The sequence below is a fragment of the Polyodon spathula genome, chromosome 19 (assembly GCF_017654505.1).
Source record: "Polyodon spathula isolate WHYD16114869_AA chromosome 19, ASM1765450v1, whole genome shotgun sequence".
NCBI lineage: Eukaryota > Metazoa > Chordata > Actinopteri > Acipenseriformes > Polyodontidae > Polyodon > Polyodon spathula.
The window spans coordinates 32,873,655-32,897,539 of record NC_054552.1 but is presented as its reverse complement, the minus strand read 5'-3'; the positions used below and the strand labels follow the sequence as shown (position 1 = coordinate 32,897,539).

General features: G+C 38.1%; 2 protein-coding genes across 4 annotated transcripts; both read left to right on the top strand.

The window, feature by feature from the left end:
• The first annotated feature begins 3,085 nt into the window (after positions 1-3,085).
• LOC121294560 (relaxin-3 receptor 1-like) lies at positions 3,086-4,262 on the top strand. Its single transcript, XM_041218347.1, has one exon. It carries the CDS (start codon positions 3,086-3,088, stop codon positions 4,256-4,258), a length of 1,173 nt encoding a protein of 390 aa, XP_041074281.1. The 3' UTR covers positions 4,259-4,262.
• A 2,597-nt stretch (positions 4,263-6,859) lies between these two features.
• On the top strand, positions 6,860-22,255 carry LOC121295006 (mortality factor 4-like protein 1). Of its 3 annotated transcripts, none has more exons than XM_041219271.1 (12): positions 6,860-7,010; positions 9,823-9,869; positions 11,590-11,657; positions 12,085-12,168; positions 12,656-12,760; positions 14,185-14,210; positions 14,959-15,047; positions 15,439-15,540; positions 16,083-16,171; positions 16,932-17,104; positions 18,616-18,700; positions 21,485-22,255. In XM_041219271.1, the coding sequence occupies exons 1-12, from the start codon at positions 6,971-6,973 to the stop codon at positions 21,567-21,569; spliced, it is 993 nt and encodes a 330-aa protein (XP_041075205.1). In that variant the 5' UTR covers positions 6,860-6,970; the 3' UTR covers positions 21,570-22,255. The 3 variants fall into 3 exon arrangements, with proteins under 3 accessions (XP_041075205.1, XP_041075206.1, XP_041075204.1); XM_041219272.1 differs by having other exon boundaries at positions 12,082-12,168; positions 12,680-12,760; XM_041219270.1 differs by having other exon boundaries at positions 12,082-12,168.
• The last annotated feature ends 1,630 nt before the right edge of the window (positions 22,256-23,885 follow it).

The window sequence follows — 23,885 nt, the reverse complement described above, 5'->3', positions numbered from 1 at the left end:
CAGAAACCGATTATATATTAGGGTCCTTTTTTTCATTTTCTTCAAGGTCTTAACTACGCGTACGCGTACGCGTGTGTGTGCGTGTGCGTGTGCGTGTGTGTGTGGTTAAGAACTTCCAAGTTGGCTTCTACACACGCCTTTGTCTCGAATACCCGAGTACTTTGCAGTTGAACTCGAGAGCCGTTTAGTGGTACAAAAAGGGAACTGCAGGTCGTTATGACTACCACCTTGAACTGGTCTATTTGGATAGGAAACAGCCCATGACATTGAGATATTCTTTTCCAAGATAGGTGTTATTTAAGTCAAAGCTACTTGGTGTTAGTTATTAATTATATCTCCAATTATTGATGCGAAACTGTGCTTGACCTCGACACAGCAGTTTAACTAGAAAGCTCTCCTAATGGAAATCAATATTGCAGGGCGCGGTGCTGGGCGTGCATTGTGGGGAAAAAAAACAGCGCCTGCAAAACAGAACAAATTGAGTTATCTCATACCATATAAATTTAAAATATCCAAATCGTTTGTGTTGTTGAGTGTTGAACTCTCTGAAAGCCGGCTTACGTTATAACATCAAAACAGTGGCATCATTATACTGTAAATGATGTATCTCGCAACCATGCGCATGTTTGCACGCTGCAATACAATAGTTCAATCCTCTATGCACTATACCTTATTAGAAAGTAAATCATAGTCCAGGCCGGCTGCCCTATGGTAACGTTTAGCTGTGGAAACACAAGCTACAACCCCCCCAATTAAAACCTCCCTGCATGCATAGTCCCTCTGTGAGCCTCATATCCGTGCTCCTGCTGCTTACAGGTTTAAGAGGAGGCTGTGATAACTTTTAACCGACCCATTCAAATTCCATTATAGCTAACCCAAACCCAAACTAAACACTTTGCAGGATACCCAAACAGAGGTTACACATTCAATATTTTAAGGTAGCACCCTTTTCATTTTTCCTTTAATATATAACGGGGCTGTGTTTACACCTACCCCTCTTACAATATCTCCTCCTTCTGCCGTGCCACCTGGTGGACAGAGAAAGAGGTACAGATTGAGGGAGGTTAGCCGTAAATATTTAATATAAATAAAGCACCTGACGCGACAAATGTGAGGTTTTCGATCCTTTGAATAAAGACGATTCATTTGGGTAAGGTGGCATTACTTTATGATGTAGAACATTATCTCTGATTGGCATGCTTACAATAACCAATATCCTATACATTCATTAAAATCTAATTGGCACAACTGTATTTGTTTTGCAATGCACCCATTTATAATGAATTCGGATTTAGAAAACACTGTTAAATTCTGAATAAGAAACAACACACTGTTCTGATGAAGTCGGGTTAACTACAATTTAGCACAGCCCTTTGAAAATCTGGCTGCCTTTTTTTCGGTGATATGAAGAAGAATCATTCTTATTAAGCCAGTGGGCTGTAATGGATTCAATGTACAATCCATCTGTGATCAAGCAGAACAGTTCGTGTTTCCGTTATTTAATTATCCAGTTGCTTCCTATTTGTAATTCTTAATTCTGGATTCCAAATAAAGCATTGCATTATGGACCCCCTCCGAGTTCTATTTGGAACCATTTGATTTCAATTAACATTTCAAGGTTCCGAAGAAATCCTGAAGTATTTATAACTCTATTGCTGACAATGTTTGTAGTTAACTGGGTCTACCTACATACTGGCTGTTAAATGTTATATAATATTACACCTACTAGAATTGGAGGCTATGATGTGCTAATATTTTACTGCCGATGTGCTTTGGAACATCACTGTCACTTCAGCACCTTGGATAAAGGTCGAGACACAGCGCGCTTCATGCTGGAATCCTTGTGTAATGAAAAACTGTGTACGAGAGGCAAAGGTATTTTATTTGTGTGTGTGTGTGTGTGTGTGTGTGTGTGTGTGTGTGTGTGTGTGTGTGTGTGTGTGTGTGTGTGTTTTTATTTCGTTTAAGTGTATACATGATACATGAAACCCCAGGCAGTTTGTATTAATCAAGGATCAGGTTAATGCCCCGGTGATCTGTACAGCACCACATCCTAGCATGTACACGATGGAGCTCACATCCTAGCCTGTACACGATGGAGCTCACATCCTAGCCTGTACACGATTCACATCCTAGTGTACACGATTCACATCCTAACACGATGATCACATCCTAGTGTACACGATGGTCACATCCTAGTGGAGCTCACATCCTAACGATGGAGCTCACATCCTAGCATGTACACGATGGAGCTCACATCCTAGCCTGTACACGATGGAGCTCACATCCTAGCATGTACACGATGGAGCTCACATCCTAGCATGTACACGATGGAGCTCACATCCTAGCCTGTACACGATGGAGCTCACATCCTAGCATGTACACGATGGAGCTCACATCCTAGCCTGTACACGATGGAGCTCACATCCTAGCCTGTACACGATGGAGCTCACATCCTAGCCTGTACACGATGGAGCTCACATCCTAGACACGATGGAGCTCACATCCTAGCCTGTACACGATGGAGCTCACATCCTAGCCTGTACACGATGGAGCTCACATCCTAGCCTGTACACGATGGAGCTCACATCCTAGCCTGTACACGATGGAGCTCACATCCTAGCTTGTACACGACTGAGCTCACATCCTAGCCTGTACACGACTGAGCTAACCGATTCTCCTCATTGTGACAGCTTTGCGACGGACTCTTTGATTGACAAGGCAAGCGAACAATCAGTTTCAGCCTTTTCTGGAACTTACCTGTAGCCTGTACTCCAGCCCAATCAACGATTCCAAGAGGCGGATCACCAAAAATGCACTCGCATTAACTAGCTTGCAGTGGCAGCCTGCTGTCCATTTAGCACATGATGCTTGTTGCTGCGAAATCTGGAAGCTAACAGAGTTGGTCAAAGTCCACAGCGACAGAAGAGAAAAGGGAGAACAAAGTTAGGAAGGCGAGTCAAAAGAGGTTGAGGTAAATCTGGTGGCGGTGGGGAGAAAGCTCTGGATCCGCATTGGTGACATGCTAGCAGTAAACAGTCTGGTGCCAGCGAGCGCACTTGCAGCACTGCTTATGTCTGAGACGATGGTGGACCTTCAGAATGATACCGGGGCGGCGTACAACGCCTCTACCGAATGGCAGACATTCAGTAGTTTGGATGACATCGATGTGATAGCGGATGGGAGTCCAGTATTGAGGATCCTCATCTCCATCATCTACTCCGTGGTTTGCGCAGCGGGGCTGGTGGGGAACCTGCTAGTCTTTTTCCTCATGAGGGTGAGCCAGGGGAGAAAGAAATCGAGCATCAATTTCTTCATCCTCAACTTGGCTGTGACAGACTTCCAGTTCGTCCTGACCTTGCCCTTCTGGGCTGTGGATACTGCCCTGGACTTCAGCTGGCCGTTTGGGGATGCGATGTGCAAGATCATACTTTCGATCACCGTCATGAACATGTACGCGAGCGTGTTCTTTCTGACTGCCATGAGTATCACCCGATACTGGTCAGTCGCCTCTGCATTGAATAACAGAAGCCGACGAATGTCTTGCTCTGTGAAATGGATCAGCTTGCTGCTGTGGGTCTCTGCTACCGTGGCCACCGCGCCCACTGCAATTTTTTCGACAGTGACAAACGTCGCCGGAGAAAAATTATGCCTTCTCAAGTTCCCCGCGGACCAGTACTGGCTGGCTCTTTATCACCTCCAGAAGATCATGGTTGCCTTTGTCATCCCAATGCTCATCCTCTCCATTTGCTATTTGTTACTCCTGAGGTTCATTAGGCAGAAAGGCATGAACAACAACAATCCGAAAAGAAGATCCAAAGTTACCAAATCTGTTACCATAGTGGTGCTGTCATTCTTCCTGTGTTGGGCGCCCAACCATGCCATAACTTTCTGGGGCGTCCTGGTCAAATTCAACGAGGTTAACTGGGATAAAACGTATTATATGGTCCACACCTACATTTTCCCTGTCACCGTATGCCTGGCGCACGCCAATAGCTGCCTCAACCCGATTCTGTATTGCCTAATGAGACGGGAGTTCAGAAAAATGTTAAAAGATGTTTTTTGGAGGGTCTCGTCCCCGACTGTTTCACACACCTGTCCAATACACCCGTTTTCTGGTTCCCGTAAACCGGACCAGGTTGACACACTAGTTATCATCCCGCTCCAAGCTATTGAGAGCGAACACGGCACTCGCGGCTCGCTCTTCAATGAAAGATGTGACACTTTACCTTCTTCGAGTACCCTGGTGCAAAAATGAACGAAGCCACAAAAGAAGCATAAACTGCTGGGTTCAAATAACTGTGAATGTGAGTGTGTGTCTGTGTGTACCGTGTGTAACATGTGAAGACTATTATTATTAATAATAATAATAATAATAATAATAATAATAATAATAATAATAATAATAATAATAATAATAATACCAACACAGAGCATATGCTAAAAAGAAAAAAGAAAAAAGAAGTATATTACCTGATGCATCCATCATTCATTTCGTTAACAAACTATAAAAGGTTGAGAAAATATATAAATCAGAAATGTAATGTGCTAAACTGCCAATGTGTGTTTAAACTTTGCTGTACTAATCTATAGGAGTTGTGATTCTTGAACTGCTATAAGCAGCTTTGGTTGATCTGTGTTCAGATATGACTTACCCCACAGTGCATGGCGGTGTTTGATTTGACTTATTGTATGCATTTAATATATGTTAACACCAAATTCAGTATATGTGGTTATTATGTATTTATTTATTTCTTGTGTTTTACATCTGAAATGTGTATTTTGTAATAAAAAAAGTTTGGATCACGATGTCTTATTTTCACATTATAAGGTAATTATAGAAACTTGAATGCAACCAACATTGGAAATACATCACGCATCTAAACGGGATGCAGATAAATGCAATTCTCACTCAGAATGAGCCCAACAGAAAATCACCACGAAGCTCACTGCCACGCATTGCTTCATATTGCAAAATTTACATTTCTCAAATAAAAACTCCTACTCGGGCTAATAAACAAAACCAATACAGTAATTCCAGACAATCAGGTGATTTCACAGGTTCCGATAAGCGTTACCTACGTTATCTAAAATAACATTGGCTAGTCCAAGATTAGTGCAGACTAGGGTCTATGAAACCAGCTGAACATAGACGCGCACAGTGGTTTGTGGATAAAACTACCAATTATTTTGTTAAGTATTATTATTATTTTTTTTTTTTTGTGCATATTGTGTACTTTAGTGTTTATTGCTTAGAATGTTACGCAAAAAAAGACATGCGTTATCACATTTGATTTAAAATGCAGTCATATTGGAAGGGCGTATGACATTCATATTTACAATATAATAATAATAATTAAAAAAAAAAACTAAAAAAGATGGCGGGTACGACTGTTCACGCATGAGCGCAGTTTGAAAAGGGTTCACCAGCATCCAAAGGTTAATTTAATGTTGCAGTTTGGCGCAGTAAATGAGAATGGTTGCTATGTTGCCTAGATGCTTTGGCTAGGTTTGGTGCTGCACAGATCTGCTGCTCATAGAATGCGGGCAGCACAACGGAAACAAGGACGTTCAGTAGAACATTGATGCCCGTCAACGTTCTAGCCACTGACCCTGCAACTGAACTAAACGCATGTGCGTTAAACACGGATGACAGAGCACTGGCAGATTCACATAACTGATCTCTGATCATCTGGACAAGCGGAGTGAGTTACATGACCATGTTCTCAGGAGCTTTAAACGGGCCACATGCTATTCTTTGACGAGGCATGGCTGTGCTCAGTCTGAAAGCAAATCAATGTTAATTGTACATTTGGGTTGAAGACTGGCTAGTCGCGCTTCCCAATAGTCAACGAGCACCGCAATCGAGGAGACACATCCGTCACAGGGCTGGAAATAAGACTCCTACAACACAGCAGTGCTTGATTAGTCAGTGTGTAGGTAACAAGCTCAGGTGCGTGTTATTAAACATTGAAACCAATGGATCAAACCGCTATTCAGATGGGAGTCTTAGTTCTATCCCTCGAGAAGCAATGAATGGTCAGAATGAAGAAACCTTAACGATGTTGATGTGTGTTCACCCCGAGTTCAGAGTGCGTGTTACAGCAAAGCAAACATATACGCTGTATATATTAATGCAAAAAAAAAAAAAAAAAAAAAAAAAAACCTGTTAAAGAAAGGTCTTTGTTGTGAGTTTGCATGCTATACTTATAAGGTATGTTTCACATCCCAGATAATTTCACCTGGATTGTGAAATACTTAAATATGATCTATATGACTAAACCGTCAATGGCAAAATAACGCAGAATACATTTCAGTGCAATTCTCTAACTTTAATACACCGATAGTAAAAACAAATAAATAAAATAACGATTAACAATAATCGGACTTTTACTGTCCAGTCAGTGGTTCTGACCGGACACTACAATTTCTCTTAAAACCGGATGTCCGGTAGAAAATCGCACAGTTGGCATTGGCAAGCCTAAGGTTGTTGGATACTCTGCTTGGCTCCAACTGTAGCAGTCGTGTGAAATTCGTGTAGGCATGAAGACACAGCTCCCTGCAGTGCAGTCGAGGTAATGCAGCACTAGCAGGCAAGTGTGGTTTTTCTTATAGAATCGGCTAAATAATGAAATAATATAACAGTGACAAGCCCACGTGAACCACTGTCAATGCACCACACGTTTTCCCCACGTCACTCTCTGCAAACCCTTGCCAGTGCAGAACACAGCGCGCAGACGAGAGAGAGAGAGAGAGAGAGAGAGAGAGAGAGAGAGAGAGAGAGAGAGAGAGAGAGAGAGAGAGAGAGAGAGAGAGAGACTCCGAGCCAAGGGGATCCACGTGACGCCGTGCGCAAAGCTTGTGCGTCGCTCGAGTGACGCAGAGCGGCGCCTTCATTGTGTCTGGCTGAATTGCGAGCTGGCGATGCTTAAAATTGATTTTTCAGATATTTTAATAGTTTAATCTGTGAATGGCGCCAAAACAGGACCCTAAGCCTAAATTTCAAGAAGGTAAGGAACCGTTTAAGGTGTAATAAGGTGTCGGAATTCGGGCACTTGCGTTTCCCCCCCCATGAGCTGCGGAATGAGCGCTGATCACAGAGGCAGGCTCGTTTTGGGTTTATGGCGCGCAGTTTTGGGGAGGCGCTTTTAATCTGCTTGCAGTCAGATCGAAAAGGACCCGACACAAAAGACTTGATTTTTATTTGGGATTTGAGGTTTAAAAGAACAAAAACAAAAATTCGCCGCAGTGCATCTCAAACGGTCTGACGCAAACATGTGCACCTTGTTTTATTGTGAGTAACGAAGCTGCAGTCTGCAAGGCAGTGGTGGTAAGCTCTTGTCTCCGAGCTGAATTGTGTAAATTAAAGGTCCTGTCGATTACTAAAGGTGTGTTAACACATCATATAATCTTTTAAGATTACAAAGCGGTAGAAACGATGTTTGATATTTTGGAACATAGCTTAGTGTTTTTCTTGTAAATCAAATTGATTTTTTTTTAATCGTTTTGAATCGCGTCTTGGTACCTTTCCTGCTGCTACTACTAGGCCAGTTTTTTGATTTTTTTTTTTTTTTTTTTTTTTTTTAAAACAACCAAGTCTATCCCTTTTAAACCTCAACACATTATGTTAAGTGTAGTATAAAATATATTTATATATCTTTTAAACAAATCAGCTTTTGATATATACTTTCTTTAACATAGGTTTGCTTTGATTACGTTGCTCAGATATTTCATCCCTGTCTGGCCCAGGTAATTATTATTTTTTATTCTTAATATAATTTAGCAAACATCAGTTTGCTTTTTACAACTATCAATATTCTCAATATATCTATAAATATATCTATCTCTTTTAAATTAAAAATATTACTAACATCGCTTTTATATACAATAAGATATACAGGGGCCCGTGTTGCATGGTTTCATTTGGGAATTAAACATTTTGTTCTCATATAGTGGATGTGTGTATACTACAGCTATGCTTTTGAGAAGCTTGACCAAAAGTGTCCCTGTTCTTGCAAAGCACACTTAATTATATTATTAATATCTATTGAACTATGTAATGTAATTGACCTGCTACTGAAGAGACGACATTTCAGTGTCAATTCACTGCTCCAGATAATGCCTTAAAACATGAAGTTAGCAGTTAAGCATTTTGTAATGATTTGCCCCACTAAAGCATTTGTTTGCAGTTATTTCTGGTTACCGGTCCCAGGATTATGATGGTCCTATTTGTATACATTGATGTAGTCTTTAAGGTGTTTGTAACATAAAACTGGGGGCCACTCATGCTGTTTGTGCCTTGAAATCTAGTATAGTAAAATAAAACTAGGTATCTGAACCCCAAAGTTTAATCTTCACATAAAAAAACAAAAAAACCCTTTCCAGTTCCCCTACAAGCCCTATTGGCGAGTGTTCTGTGGCACTAAAGTTAACGTCAAGCAACTGGCAACCTTAAGAAGAAGCACAGCTCCCTGCTTTAAATATTACAGTACTTTGAATACATTGGTAAGTTCATAAAGTTTACCAGTCACTACTATACAGAATTGTGGGTCATTCCTTGTTTTTCCCCTTCCTCTCCTTTTAAAATTCCCGACATGCAATGTATTATTTAAAATAAAAAGGAAATCACAAGACTATCCAGGTGCTTTTTTTTTTATTACACTATGTTTGAGGTGGTGGTGGAGATGTGAGAGAAATAACATGGAATGACCCATTAAAACAATCTCATGAATGCTCTCTGAACCCCTGATTGCGGGAGAATTTGAAGTCAATTTCAATAAGTTTGACAATAAAACGGGCATTTTTTTTACAACCCTGTCTAAATGAGAAAAGCTGCTGAAGTACAGGGCTCTAGCCCTGGTGGGGGTTCAGGACTCCCCTTGTATTGAAATGACCGGGTCCCATCAGGCCCCTGGTAAGTGAACTCATATTGCTCCTCGTCACAACATGTGTAAGTCACGTTTGTGAGTGTCTAGGTTTACTTAGAGGAGCTGTTTATTAGGGGTTAAGATAGGAACATTGTAATTAATATCAATCTCCTGGCTCAGGATCATTTCAATAATATAATGAATCAGTATTTCAGAAACCCAGGACTGGGTGCCAGGCTAGCGTGAGTTTCAAGCCCTGGTTGTATGGCTTGCATCCAAATGCAATATTGAAGAATAGGTGAAAGCATTGGGTGATTTGGGGTATCTGCTTTAAGCTGTGTGTTGCTTTTATTCTTACCAGTTGGTCATTATTGAATCCAGCTTCTCTGTGAAGCTTGCACCACAACTCCTGCATTCTGACAGTTTCTGCAGTTTCTATTCTAGTTGTTGCCCATTCATTGCTCTTTATTTATTCCCCCTCTCAAGTGCTGAGCTGTTTTAGGAGCAACTAACAATTTGTATCTGCTGCACCAAACAATGTTTGTTTGGGTTTTATAGAATGTACTTGTATGGAGATATTAAGTGAATCGTGAAACCTGAGTGTAGGCCTATTGTATGTATTGGTTAGAGAACCTACGTTTATTGTACATTAAGGGATATCTCTTGTTGATTTAATGATCCAAACGGCTGTGGTGCTGAATACAGCTGCCTTCCTGTAGAGACAATCATTGCAAAATAAGTGATTTGAAAAAACACAAACAAAAACAGAAAAGAAACAGTACAGAGAATTTAGAAAATTGATTTTGTAACCCACAAGGTAAGATGATCTACAGTTTGGTGACTCATGCTGGGTGTGTGTGCAGGGTGTGCAGTTTAAATACTGACCTGTTAAATGTGCCTCTCCAATAGTCTGGTTTCTAAATCCACATTTCTTTTTTTTTTTTTCTCTTTACAGGTGAACGTGTTCTCTGTTTTCATGGGCCATTGCTCTATGAAGCTAAGGTATGTTTTTTTTTTTTTTTTTTATATAATCGTTGCAGTGTATTTCATTTAGAGTAGCCTATAATGCCATTTTAATAAAAGGTAGATGATGAAAATCCATTAACTGGTTTAAAGCATTGCAGTGCAGTTTTTGTTAAGAAATCCCAACCCCCCCCACCCCTTTTTTTTTTTTTTTTTTTGCAGAATGACACAGCACAAATAAAACTTACTTGCACGTGCATAAGTTATTTTGTAAAGGAGATTTGTTGCAAGTTTTAATTTCTTACCTTTCCTTGCAAAATGTTTCATTCTGTTATTGCTGCTTTTTATTTCGTTCAGTTTGTATCCTCTCTTCCAGTAGAACAAAACAAATACCTTTTTTTTTATATAGCGAGTGCAATTACTTTCAATGCTTTTTCCCTTTGGGCTAGCACAAGCCTACTAAAGTAGATAAAGGGTCCCTGAAGCCTCTCGCTGAGCAGAAGGCTGGGAATGTAACTGCAGATCCAGATGGCACCACCTCCATTGTGGCCTGCAGACCTCAGTGTTCTCATTATCTACACAGGCTTATTCTTTATTTGACAGACAGACACTTCCTGGGATTCAGCAGATTATTTCTCAGTAAAAAAAAAACATTTGAATGGCTTTTCCCCTGTGAATTAGATTTGTTTCATTTGCATGTTTTTGAAATATTTTTTTTTAATTCAAGCTATTATGAATGCAAACCATTTCATAAGTGTAATGATCTATATATGATGTAAAAACTGGTGTATAAGTTGTGATCGCCCCCTTTCAGGAAAGTCTATAGGTCACACTGGTGTATAAGTCGCTCCCCCCTTTTTATGACCCTCTAAAAATACCTAGAAAATAGACTTATACAAAGGTTTTTACAGTAAGTAAAGCATTAGAATAACAGTACTGTATCTATCTGGTGGTTGTAATGGAGTAGCGGACTGTTTGAATGTGCTCAATGTGGCTGTCATTCATCTTAGAGAGGGCTCACGTAAAACACAGTAAAATAAAGCATTTCTGCTGGGACTCCATACGTCTTAATGGAAGGCATCTGCTAATTCTGTTTGAAATGTTTATTTTTTTCAGTTCCTAATAACAGTGTAGCTGTGGCATGGATGGCAGTGTAAATATATTTCATTGGTTGATGTTCTGTGAAGAGCATTGCTTTAACTCCCATTGGGTGATGACATAAACAGGACAGTGTAACCCCGATCAAAGCAGCAGAGAAAATAAGTGTGCAAGGCATGTGTATCTGAATAGCCACGCTGAATGGGAAATAAAGCAGCATTTTGATTTTGTAACTAACTGTTCATTTCTTCTCGGAGAAACACGTTTCTCAAGGCAAAAAGCTCATGAGAGGTCATTATTTTATGCCTGCAGATACTGTATGTACCCTTGCAAATTAAACTCAGATTAGCATTTACAAAAACACCCCGCTGTGCTTTAAGTATATTCAGTTTTTGACCGTAGTGGTAGTTTAGCATTCCATTGTTGGATACCAGATACTAGTTGCACTAGCTTTTACACACCTCTCCACTACTTTACCAGCCCTAACAAGATCTAATGCATTTTGAAAAGTTCATCTTGAAATGAACTGCCAATATCGAGGTGTGGGACTAATGAAGAATGAGTATTGAATGAAAGTGCATTTCAAACTTCCCTTTTAAAAGAATTGAATTCATGTATCTTTTTTTTTTTGCATGACTAAAGTACTTTTGTTTTATTTCAGTGTGTAAAGGTTAATATAAAGGAAAAGCAAGTGAAGTACTTCATACATTACAGCGGATGGAATAAGAAGTGAGTTTCTGAACTGAATAACAACTGTTTGGGTGTGGAGCAGTGAGGGGGAATCCTAGCAATCCAAGTGTTTTGTCTGTCTCTCTGTCTCTCTCTCTGTCTAGTTTGATTTGTATTCCTGTTTATTTCTCATAGTTCATAATTATTAAAATGCGTAAGAGGCAAACCAAATACGATGCTGGATGACACCTGCTTGCCTTTTGTCTTTGGTCCTGTTATATCCTATACTGTGATTGGAAACAAACTTTTTTTTTTTTTTAAAGTGCAATGTTTATATTTAAGCAGTCATTTTCCAAGAATCCTTAAAGTGCATTTGCATTATTGTATTGCACCTTTCAGCACGCGTTTTTGTTTTCATTAAGCTGTCACTGTTAAGGACGCATTTCTGTGAGAATGTTTGATGATGTCTTGTGTTTCTTCTTAGCTGGGATGAATGGGTTCCTGAGAGCAGAGTGCTCAAATATGTGGATACCAACCTGCAGAAACAAAAGGAGCTTCAAAAGGCTAATCAGTAAGTGATGACAGTAAAGTTTAAGGTAGACTGCCGAATTCTCATTCATTTGTGGAAAACCTTCTTTCAGTAGGATTGAGTTAAAAGCCAGCGAGGAGTAAAAATGTAATATTGTGCATCTACTTTTTATTCTGCAATGGGGATAGTTCTCATTCCGGTGTTAGTTGCAGTAGGAAAAGCAAGCACATAGTGTAGCCTTGCAGTATTCTTCAAACCATTCAATATTAAACTTGCATGGATTTTTTTTTTCACAAGAAATCCAAGCAGTATAGCCTCCTGTCATAGCATAGCAGTATTCTGTGATTTGTACCAGTTGTCCATTAACTCATCAGTACAAGGTAACCCTACCAAACAGTCTTGTATTGGGGGGGGGGGGGTCCTAAATTTATATTGGGACATATTCAAGACCGGGCCATTGTGAGATAGCATTAGTAGTATTTTTATTTATTTATTTATGTTCCTGTAATCTGCTTCAATATTCAAGTAGTTTTTTTCTGATTTTGTCCCAAAGGGATCAATATGCAGAGGGAAAGATGAGGGGTGCAGCACCTGGCAAGAAAATTGCTGCTGTGCAGCAGAAAAATGTTGAGTTGTAAGTAACAAAAAGAACATTGCCAGCTTTGTTCTCTGAAGGGATTCTGTTAAGAACCTGAAAGCTTACTGCTCCAAAGAAATAAGGTGTATATAGATTCAGAGATGATCCAGGATTTGTAACATTTTATATAGTATCATAAGAATATGCCTTCAATGTTTGGAGCAGTATATCTAGAAAGGGGATCTCATGCATTCTCTTTTCAGCCAGTACATTAAAGTTGATGTACTGAATTCTAGAAGAAAATGTAAGTGATATATTGCTAGCAGCAATTACTTTGAAGTCCTTTGCTTTTATTTAATCCTTTGGGTTTGGCAGCTGGTAATTATTGTGATTTAATAGGTGCCTTTGACTCTTTACAAACTAGAAATAAAACAGTTAGTTCTTGTTCTCTTTAAACGACATTTACAATTTACAAAAAAATATGTAAAAAAATAGCCTCCCTATTTAAATTAAGCATGTCCTGTTTTCCGAAGCATTTTTGTTTAAATAAATGTGCAGGAATGGTAAATTGGTAGTTTCATGGAAACTTAAAATGCTTCTCCTTTCTCTGTTAAATAGGCATGGGAGTGATGCAATTTGCAGCAGTAATAGGTCACATAGTTCAGAGATGAAACAAAAATGGATTAAAAATGAGTTGCATTTAAACAGGTGGATGCTTGGAGTTTGTTTTCCAAGATAAGCACGCTTGAAACTGGCAGTTAATTAAGTGAGCTTCTGATTTGTTTAATTTAATTTGTAATTTCTATCTACACAATATCTAATTATGTATTTGGGATAATAAATACAGAGCTAAAAGTGAAATCTAAATCAAATATTTAATCTAAACTGGTGCTGTTTGTAGTTTGTTGGTTTGTTTACATTATATAAAATATGTGTGTGTGTGTATATATATATGTGTATATATGTGTGTGTGTGTGTATATATATATATATATATATATATATATATATATATATATATATATATATATGAACAGCCGTAAATGTTTGCTCAACACATTCTTCATAGGCAGCTCTGTGTTGGATTACATATTTCTAGAAATGGAACCATTTGACATTCTAAAGCTACTTTGACAAACAGATAGCTATTTCCATGAAATACAGAGCAAAGGAAAATAAACTTTCATATTAGACTGCGTTGGGCTGCTGTTACAGTGCAGTTTTTGCTCTTTTCGGTATTCTTCTTGGTGTTGACGGCTGTCTTAATGGATTGCTTTGTGTATTTCTCTCTGGACCAATTAAATGTATGTATTTATTCTACCACGACACCTAGAGGTAGAAAGCAGCTTTTCATGTTTTAGTTTTCCTTAACCCTGAAAACACACTAGGATGTGAATATCTGAAAAGCATTCTACTGTAAAAAGAGATTTGTTCCCTTGCAAGAGTCGGTAACTTTTTTTCTCCTGTTATCTTTCTTTATAGGAAAACAAAAAAGAACAAGCAGAAAAGTAAGTTGTTTGTTTTTCTACATAATTTGAAGATTTATTTAATCTCCCCGAAACAATTTGTTTTCCAGTTTCATTACATTTAACCATGGGCGTTTCTGAGGGCTCAGTGCTTTTAAAAAAATAACACGTGCGCTCAGTGATACATTTTCATGAAAGAGGCTCTTGTAAAGCAGAGTATAGTTATTCAAGCAACTCTGGAATCCCTTTGGAAATTATTCATGTTCTGCTTGAACAGATACAAAAAGACAAAGAGCAACAACTATTATTATGTAAGCACTGGAGCGAAACAAAAGCCCTGAAACAATTGTTACTGAAGAGTTTAATGAGCATCGATCGTATGGACTGCTAGCTACGTGACTGCGTGGTACCAGCACAAACCCGTCAGTTCCACAGATCCCATTGAAAGAACACAGCAGTACAATACAGGCCAAGCTTCCTGCTAAATGATGGCGGTATGAATTGTGCTTTGTTTCCATGTAGTGCCGGAATTGAAATGAGATCCATTTTGAAATCTGTCCCATTGGTTTCCATCAGGAACAGGGCAGTTTGAACCAGGACTCTTACAGTATGAGAAGCGCGATGAGATTGAGATTTAGACTTGATTTCATGGCACAGATAAAAACACGGCAGTGGCTATGAAGGGAGCATTTGTTGAAGTATTGGAAAAGGTACTGGTGAAGGGGTGGTGGTACTGTGATTGGGTAAAATCGAAGTATGATTTTAACTAGTCTTACTTTCTGTTCATAAGCTCCTGGGCCAGGTGAGGGGACCAGCACGTCTGAAATGCCGCAGCCCCCCAGGAAGAAACGGGCACGCGTTGATCCCACAGTGGAAAGTGTATGTGTTTCTTTTATCTGCCAGAGGCAGACTTGCTCGATAACCACACTGTTAAGAATGGGCAAGGCCTTCAGCCATCTTGCTGGTTGGCTGAGTGGCGAAATAGAATCTGATTGGCCCACAGTCCTGAGGTTACTGTGAAGGGAAATATTCTGATAAATCACTGTTATATATAAATAATGACAGAGTTCAGTGCAGCTGTAAATAGAAACTACAGCAATTACTAATGTTCTTATGAGTGTACTGTACTTGTATCAAAACTCCCAGTTGCTTTCAGCTAAAGTAGATATGGTAGAATACACTGTAAACTGCCATGTAATTATGCTGCAAAAACATGGCAGTTACCTAATGGTTCCTGCTCTTAATTGTACTTATTGCATCCATTCTTAAGGAGGAAACATTTATGAACAGAGTGGAGGTGAAAGTAAAGATCCCAGAAGAGTTGAAGCCGTGGCTTGTGGATGACTGGGACTTGATTACAAGACAAAAGCAGGTAACTGATTGCATAGTGTGAGTTCAGGGTTGGCAATAAGACTGTAGGTGCCATTGTAGGTTTTAGTAAGTGCAACGTTAACAAGCTAAGTGGGGGTATATTTAGTGGTCTTTTAATAGCTGTGCCGTTCAAATAAACAAATGCAGCTTGGTGTTTCATGGCTTGTTAGGCAAAGACATGGACTAAAGAAGCTCACTGGACTGTTTGAGGTGTTGGTTTTCTTTAGTCATTTTTGAGTGAATTCAGCGATAGTGGTATTAAGATCAGTCACCTTTCATTGCAGTTGAATACGCTCCTGGGTGTGTCTTACTGACTTGTAGTAAAACCTCGAATGGCTGTAAATGCTATGCAGTGGGAGCCTGTTTTTCCCCATCTCTGGGCTTACATGTTGTTTTTGTGCATTTTCATTTGGATTTGCTTTGCAGTGCTTCCATTTTAACAGTAATTAATAAAACATATATGATCTAAGCGTATTCTTTAGTATTCCTAGTAATCATAACTGGGTAGTTTCCATATTTATTTTCACCCTTTTTGTTTTTCAGCTGTTTCATCTACCTGCCAAAAAGAATGTCGATACTGTCTTAGAAGACTATGCAAATTACAAAAAATCAAGAGGCAACTCTGATAACAAGTAAGTATTTCCATAAATGTGTTAGACTGTACAACACAAACATGTTTGTAAAAACCGCACTACAAAAATTCATGGGAAATGTCTTGTGTAGTTTTACTGTAAGTGAATCAGGGTGGTACCTGATTTCTCAAATCGACAGCAGGAGAATTGCACAAGCTGGTGGTGTGTTATGATTTTTTTCTTTTTTCTTTTTCCTGCTGATTTGCTTTTAAGTAGTTACATCATTGTTGCTGCTGTTGGTAGATGGTTGGAATGATCATGTCAACTTTGCAGCAACCAACCTTCTTCCAAAACTGAATCTGTTAATTTAGAGTCAACAAAATGGGTTCATGAACTATTGAGTTTGGGGCTGCCCTATATACCACATCTGGCTTTAAATTATCAAATTTTCTCTGCGCCTTCATTTCTAATCGCACACTCAAAATGACATTATTGCACCAGCATGAAGAATGTAAGCACTGCTGTTAGAGCATTCCTCATGCCACAGTGCGAGAACATAGATCTTTACATTTGAAACTTATTCGAATGGTGATCTTCCTCCAAAATACCAAAAATGTCTTAATAGATCTCTGAGCACAAATCTTTGAGCTTACACATCAGCATTTTAGGTCAGTATTGCCATTTTAATGTGATTTCTGTCAACTGGGCAGGGCGTATGAAGAATGTGGAAAAGGATACTTGGAAGCTGGATATATATATGACAGACAGTTCAGTTAGTTTTCCAAAGTCCAGTGCAGATGAATTTTGTTTCCTTTTATAGGGAGTTTGCTGTTAATGAAGTGGTTGCTGGAATCCGGGAATACTTTAATGTAATGCTGGGCACACAGTTACTGTACAAATTTGAGAGGCCACAGTACGCAGAGATACTGGCAGATCACCCAGACGCGCCCATGTCACAGATCTATGGAGCACCACATCTTCTAAGACTTTTTGGTGAGTAATTACTAATTGCTCCATATTCCAAGCGCTGTACTATATGAGTAGTGTTGTTGATTGGCCAGTCAAAGTCTGATTTATTGTGGCAGTTGCTGGATGTAGTAACTACTAGCTTGATCATAAACTTAATTTAAATATTTGCATAAAAATATAATCTTTTCAGTGGATGAAAAATGGGGAGAACGTAAACCAGTTTATGAATATTCAAAAGAAAATGAATGTTTCGAAGTATACAAAAATCAAAGGTTAGGTGAGGCAGAGGATGCACAGCGCTGCAAATACCGCTGCATTGAGGTACGTGTGCACACTGACAATAAAAGAGCATACTGAAAAATAAACGACACATTAAACTAAAACAAAGTGAAGAGAGACACACAGTCCGTTTTATCCAGCTTTTACATGCGCTTTAATAAGAGAGAGCGCAGAATGACTGTGTTAATGAGTTTGTCAGAGCACTGTGCTTTGCTGGACAGTCACTGTTTATTGCAGAGGTATGTATCGATGACTTTGTGTGACAGTACTGCCTGTCCATCAGTTAAAACACTGACTAACGGCGACAATCTAATCGTAAATATTTGACAGAAAATGGTGAATCTTTAGTTGGTAAACTTAAATGGAACACATTGATGTTAATGTCCAGTGTGATTTATGACGTGTCTCCCATTGGCTTGCACCACCCAGTTTTGTCAGTTTTCTTTTTATGATGAAGGTGGTTAAACCTGGCTTGTGTTGTGCTGAGGTCATGTTCATACCTTCTGTAGGTACTATTTATTTATTTTTTTACAGATGTTTCAATTAAAAACTATTTTAATATATGTAAAATAAACAAATTCCCAGATTTTTTTTTTTTTTTTTAAAAGATAAAAAACAAACGCAGAACACTATGTAAGCTATTTAAACCATACATGCAGTCAGTGAGTTGCATGGAGCCAATCACTGGTGATGGTATAATGAATGAATTGGGAATATTAAATACTGCTGAGTAAATGTTAAGGAAAGCAGTTCAGACTTGGAGGTTTTCATCCCTTGAAGATTAAAGATCATCAGGTACAGAAGATTGGTTTCCTGTCAGAGGGCTTGAATAATGGTAATTGTGTTTTAAGTGTGCTGATTTTAAAGTCGTTTGGGAACAGACGAATGGAAGTGCCTCAGACAGTTTGTTTACTTCTTGATTTAAGTAGAGGATTTAATTTGAGCCATTTGTTTCTCCTTAAAATGTCTTTTTACTTTCTGGCAGTTAAAACAGAATTTGCAGCTGTTGATTTATTATTGTTACCTTACCAAAGTTACGTGTGCTGACTTTTTTTTGAGTATGAAACAGCTTCTCATGTGTGTAATGTTCATTAAGAACAAATTATAGATGTTTCAGCTGAGCTTTTATCGAAACAGGTTTCTTACTCATTAAAGGCCTGCATTCTGTCGTAACAAAACTACAATTATTCCACTGGCTACCTGAACCCATAACAAGTGTCAAGCTTTCTAGCGTTGTTTGTATTTGTTATTTTCAGTTCGAATTGGTGCCATGTTGGCCTACACGCCTCTTGACGAGAAGAGCCTGGCACTGCTGCTGAATTACTTGCAAGATTTCTTAAAGTAAGAGTTTTGTATTCCTTTTGAAACTACCTTTTTTATTTTGTATTTTTTTTTTTTTTTTTTGTAAAATACAGCTCTGATATGGTAGACCAAATGGAAAATGTATAAATAAATAAATAGTGCGTCCTCGTTACTTCTGCTGTTTTGCGCATACAATCTAAAAGATCAGATGCTGTGGGATAAACTGTTTGCTGTCAACGTGCCTTAACAGTTCACCAAATGTGTGAACGATCCAGTTAAATACAGAGGAAGCACTGTGATTTTAAAATTAGACAGCAATGTGTAGAATATGACACTTCAAGGAGCTGAAGAGTCTGGACAGCATGTCCTGGGTTGTGATTGTTGCAATGGATCTGTGTTTTTAATTTATTTGTTTTTAGGTTGATTGCTGAAACATTTCAAACTCGCTGACCTGCTGTTACCAGGCAAATGGTCTGTTTTCATTCTAAGTGTTTATCAAAAAGTCTGGCAGTGGGTGCAGATTCACGTCACAGATGATCAGTAACTATGTAGATCTGCGAAAGTCGGCTTTCCTGTTTTTCACTGTCTCTGTATCATGCAGTATTTTTTATTAATCCTACTTCACACATGGTGTAAATAAATAATACAAGGCTTTACTCTGTCTCCGTCCTAAAGATGGTTCTGTATTTACAAAGCTTGTGTGAAGAGTGCACGAATGACAGTTTGAGATTGTAGACTGTATGTATTTATTTGTTTATTATCTATAACAAACCTATCCCCTGGACCCCAAATTAAAAAAAAAAAAACACTGTCAACATTCCGGTCTGTACAAAACAAAAAATTTTATGATGCAACAAAGCTGGACACTGTCTTGATCATTTGAAAGAAGGAGTAACGCAGGCATAGCTCTGTCGTGAATACAGGTTGTCAAAAGGCATTTTTTTGGCTTGTTCAGCAACCATGTGGCAAAGCAAAATTGATTTAAAGAAAAACAGCAAAAAAGGTAACTTGAGGATCTGATTCACTTTTCATGTTAGCTTCATTTAGAATAAAAATCTGCTTGGGATTCTTACGAGTTGGATTGATATTTGGTGCACTTTGAAACTATTCATGTCAGATTGATTTTGCTTTTTGTACTGTGTTTAACAAAAAGGATAAAGCAAAGGCAGAGTACCTCATACATGAGATGAACAAGTACATGTAATTCTACTTTCATTCACTATCATGTCATCAACTTGCTCCCACCGTATCGTTCATTTTGATTGTCCTTTTGCCATAATGAGCAAAAGGCTTGGACCCCAGCAGGTTCATACAGCGGGGGGTGTACTGTCTTATATTTTTGAATGGTTTATCAATCTGTTGCTCTTGACCTGTCATTCTCTTCCATTTCAAATCACTTCAGTATTAGCAGTCTCATTTCCTGCATGCTGTACAAATGGAAAAAGCAGTGTACAGGTGGATTTGTCAAGCCAAGATAAGCACAGCAATTTCAAGCACATTACTTTATCTGGCTGCCTAGAAGATTTCAAAAGAATTAATTAAACTAGAGGCTAGTAGGAAATACATTTGTGAATAGTTTTTAAAAGGTGACTACATCAAACAATTTAGGATTGGAACTATGCTTTGAAATGGATACTTTTAATTGGAATGTGCTGTATGCATTTGTATTATATATATATATATATATATATATATATATATATATATATATATATATATATATATATATATATATATATATATATATATAATATATATATAATTATATTTATGGTATAAAATTTTAATTTTAATCTCCACAAAACCAATTTCAAGTTGGTTAATTTGTAGTAAACTTTTTTTGTGTTGATTGAAATAAACCCACATTACTATGCAGAAACATGTTTTCTATAGTGCCTATTATATTTGATGTATTGCGTAAGTGTAGTGGTTTGGTCTTTTGAAATACTGGAGACTGCTACACAAACCTTGATGCAAGTAGGCCCAAAGATTCATGTTTAATGTCTGTGTCTGAGCAGGCAACTGCTGTGAAAGCACTAGATTGGAATTACCTTTATCATAATTCCAATGTATGCAAGTCTCCATTTTTTTCAGATAATTTATATACTCGTTTTTGTACTGACTTGTATGAAAACATTTCGGTGAAGTGTTTGTGACCCAACTGGAATTTTCCAGATGCAGCTGAGCTCTTTCAATGAGGGCTTTTCTATATACCTGGGGGCTTCTCTTCGATTTTTATTAATTACATTTTTCAGTGCCTTTTTCTTTTTTCTAGATAAAATCTGATTTTGGGATGGGGGGGGGGGGTATTCAGATTGAATCAATGATAGATACAAGTTTGGAAGGAGGGACATTGCCCAGATGTACTGGGAATGTTTTTTTTTTTTTTTTTTTTTTTTCCTTTCTAATGGGAAAGGTGTGAAGTCCATGTTAACTGAGTAACCACTGCCAGGGGTTTTCCAGTGTTTAATGGCTATACACATTTATTTTTCTTTTTTTTTTATTGGGTGTGTTATCGGGTAAAACCGAAAATCAGAAGCACTAACTATACCTCACAAGGGTATGGAATAACAAGCATGTCGTCACTGCTGTGTCTTGTTTTTCTAAACGCGCTACAGTTCTTGCTGCTCACCGTAGAGCCGAGAGTTGAACCATATCATTTTGGAGGATATAGTTAGTAACTGGACCGTTGAGCTGGAATACAGGTAATTCAAGTAATCTAGGTGGGACTGCATGTGGTGGTGTTCATTGTTTTAAAAGACAGGAATGTTTCTGCACACACTGTAATGGTCTCTCGAATGATTTTTGTTATTTTTATCCCAGATATTTAGTAAAGAACGCCTCCACCCTGTTCAGTGCCAGCGATTATGAAGTGGCACCACCAGAATATCATCGGAAAGCTGTGTGAGCTTGCCACCCAGCATTGTGCCACGCTGGAAGAACAGACGCATGGAATCAGAACTGTATGCGCTGTCATGTGGTTTCCAGAGAATACACAACGGCTTCAATCTCAAAAGACTTTTGAAAAGACTGTCAAAGATTGATTGGTTTATTGGATGGGCTTTTTGCCTTGAAGGATTATTGAAGGGTAGGGGTTGGGAGATTGCTGAAGGTAAGCCCGAGTGGTTTTTCAACATGCTGAGTTTCTTACTGTGCACCCACAGTGTGATCAGTGTTGAGACTGGGACTGAGGGTTGGGATTCAGGAAGTCTTAAATGCAAATGGGCATTATGCATTGGTATTAGCGGGACAGTCTTACCGGATAATATACCGAAAATCATGCCTTTGCAATTTTCATGTGAACTGCTGGTTTAAAATCAGCAGACATTTTTATTTTATTTATTTTTTTATTATGTTGGAAATTCAGTATCCTTTCTAGCGTTCGGAAAAGACTTTGCTTTTAAAGCTTTGACATAACCTTGTAAAATGTGTCATGTTTTTTGTAGGACCAGATATAATATTTGAAGTTCGTTGCATTTGATACTGTATGCAATACAACAAAAGGTTACAATGTTGTTGTTCTTCATTTGGAAGAAAGTTTCATTGTTTTTCTCTCATTCATATATAAACAAACAAACAATTGAGGTGTTTATATATATATATATATATATATATATATATATATATATATTATATATATATATATATATATATATATATATATAAAACAATTGAGGTTATGGTCATGTTTTGTATTTTCTGTTCAAAGTGGTTATAGTACCTGTATTCTATGAATGTAATACAAGAAGTACAAAATATTTAAGTACAAAAAAGTTCAAATCAAACTGCATATTTGCTCCTTGTATATTTTGCTTCAGAATATCTGGGGGAATTTTAATTGTACACAAAGGACACCATTGCCTCCCCATATTAAAGCAGCCCCACTCCTTTCCAATAAAGTGTTCGTCAAAATATTTTCCATTGTTGTATATAAACATTGTAAATAAAATCATTTCAATTCTAAAACTCTGGGGGGGGGTTTGTTTATGCCATGCACAAAAATAAACAAAGTGCTCTATTAAGACACAATAGGTAAATTAAGAGCACTTGCACTTTAAAAAGCAGAAAGACCTTGTTCCAGCCTCCAAACAATGTTACACCTTTAATTTAGAATGTGGTTTGTCTTTCTATAAAAAAAAATATATATAAAACTAATAGTGTTTTCTCCTGGATACTGAAGGCTGTGTGGATTTCACATGTTAGAGTACACAATATTGCTCTGATGAATGGAACGAGTCCCACAGTGAGGTATTGATGCTCAGTATTTATTTCTGCCGTAGTGTATGGAAATGAAGCAGCACTATTCAACAGGTGTAGTGTATTTGCCACATCTTTAAAAAAGGGTGTGATCACAAACACATTGTTTTCCATCGTCTCAATCATCGAGTTGTCACGTGTGTAAGAATAAATAAAACTGAATCTTAACACCACCCCAAATCCAAGAGATAAAGGGTTCTAAAATAAGTCAAAACGTTTTCTGTATTTTCATTCACTGGAGGATAACTGGCTCTTAATGAATATGTGCTTGCTAAATGAAGATTAAAGGCCTTATTTTTTAATTAACTCAAAATTCATTGAGGGTTATCATCATGTCTAGCCTAAGGGCAAATCCCTTCAGAATGCATTTAATGCCTTTTGAAAACTTTGAGTACAGTGCATGGAGTGGTTTATTAATGAACAAAGTATTTAAGATGTATCTATTTCAATTGATCGATTGTGCAAATAATACCACCCGAGATGTGATGTATTATTAAACTTTGATGCATGCCTGCCGTTAGAAGAGAAACACTTTTAATTCTGCACAGTATTGTAAATGAATGTCATTCTTTGTTGCCGGAAGGTCCTGAGATCAGCCAAAAGTGAACGTCAAGGTTAACTTGATTGTCAAAATGCTACTCATGCTTGTGATGATTAGGAAAGTTGATTTTACCTAACCCTGCTTCCTCTACAGCTAAAAGAGTCATGCATCACCTTGCTCTGATCCTTGAGTAAAAAACTAACGACTCCAGCACACTGGATTGAATCTGTTAAAGGCAGAGGTGTGCAAAAAAATTGCGGTATGTTGTAGCTAAGATTCCAAGCTTTGGTTCTGATGGAATCAAATGTAAGTTGTCTTCTGCATACGGTAGCGGTGCATCAATGTTTCCATTTCAGTAGTTTTTTGAAGATGGCAGGGACTGAAAAAAAAAAAGAAAGATAACGTAGATGAAAAAAGCAGCCTGCT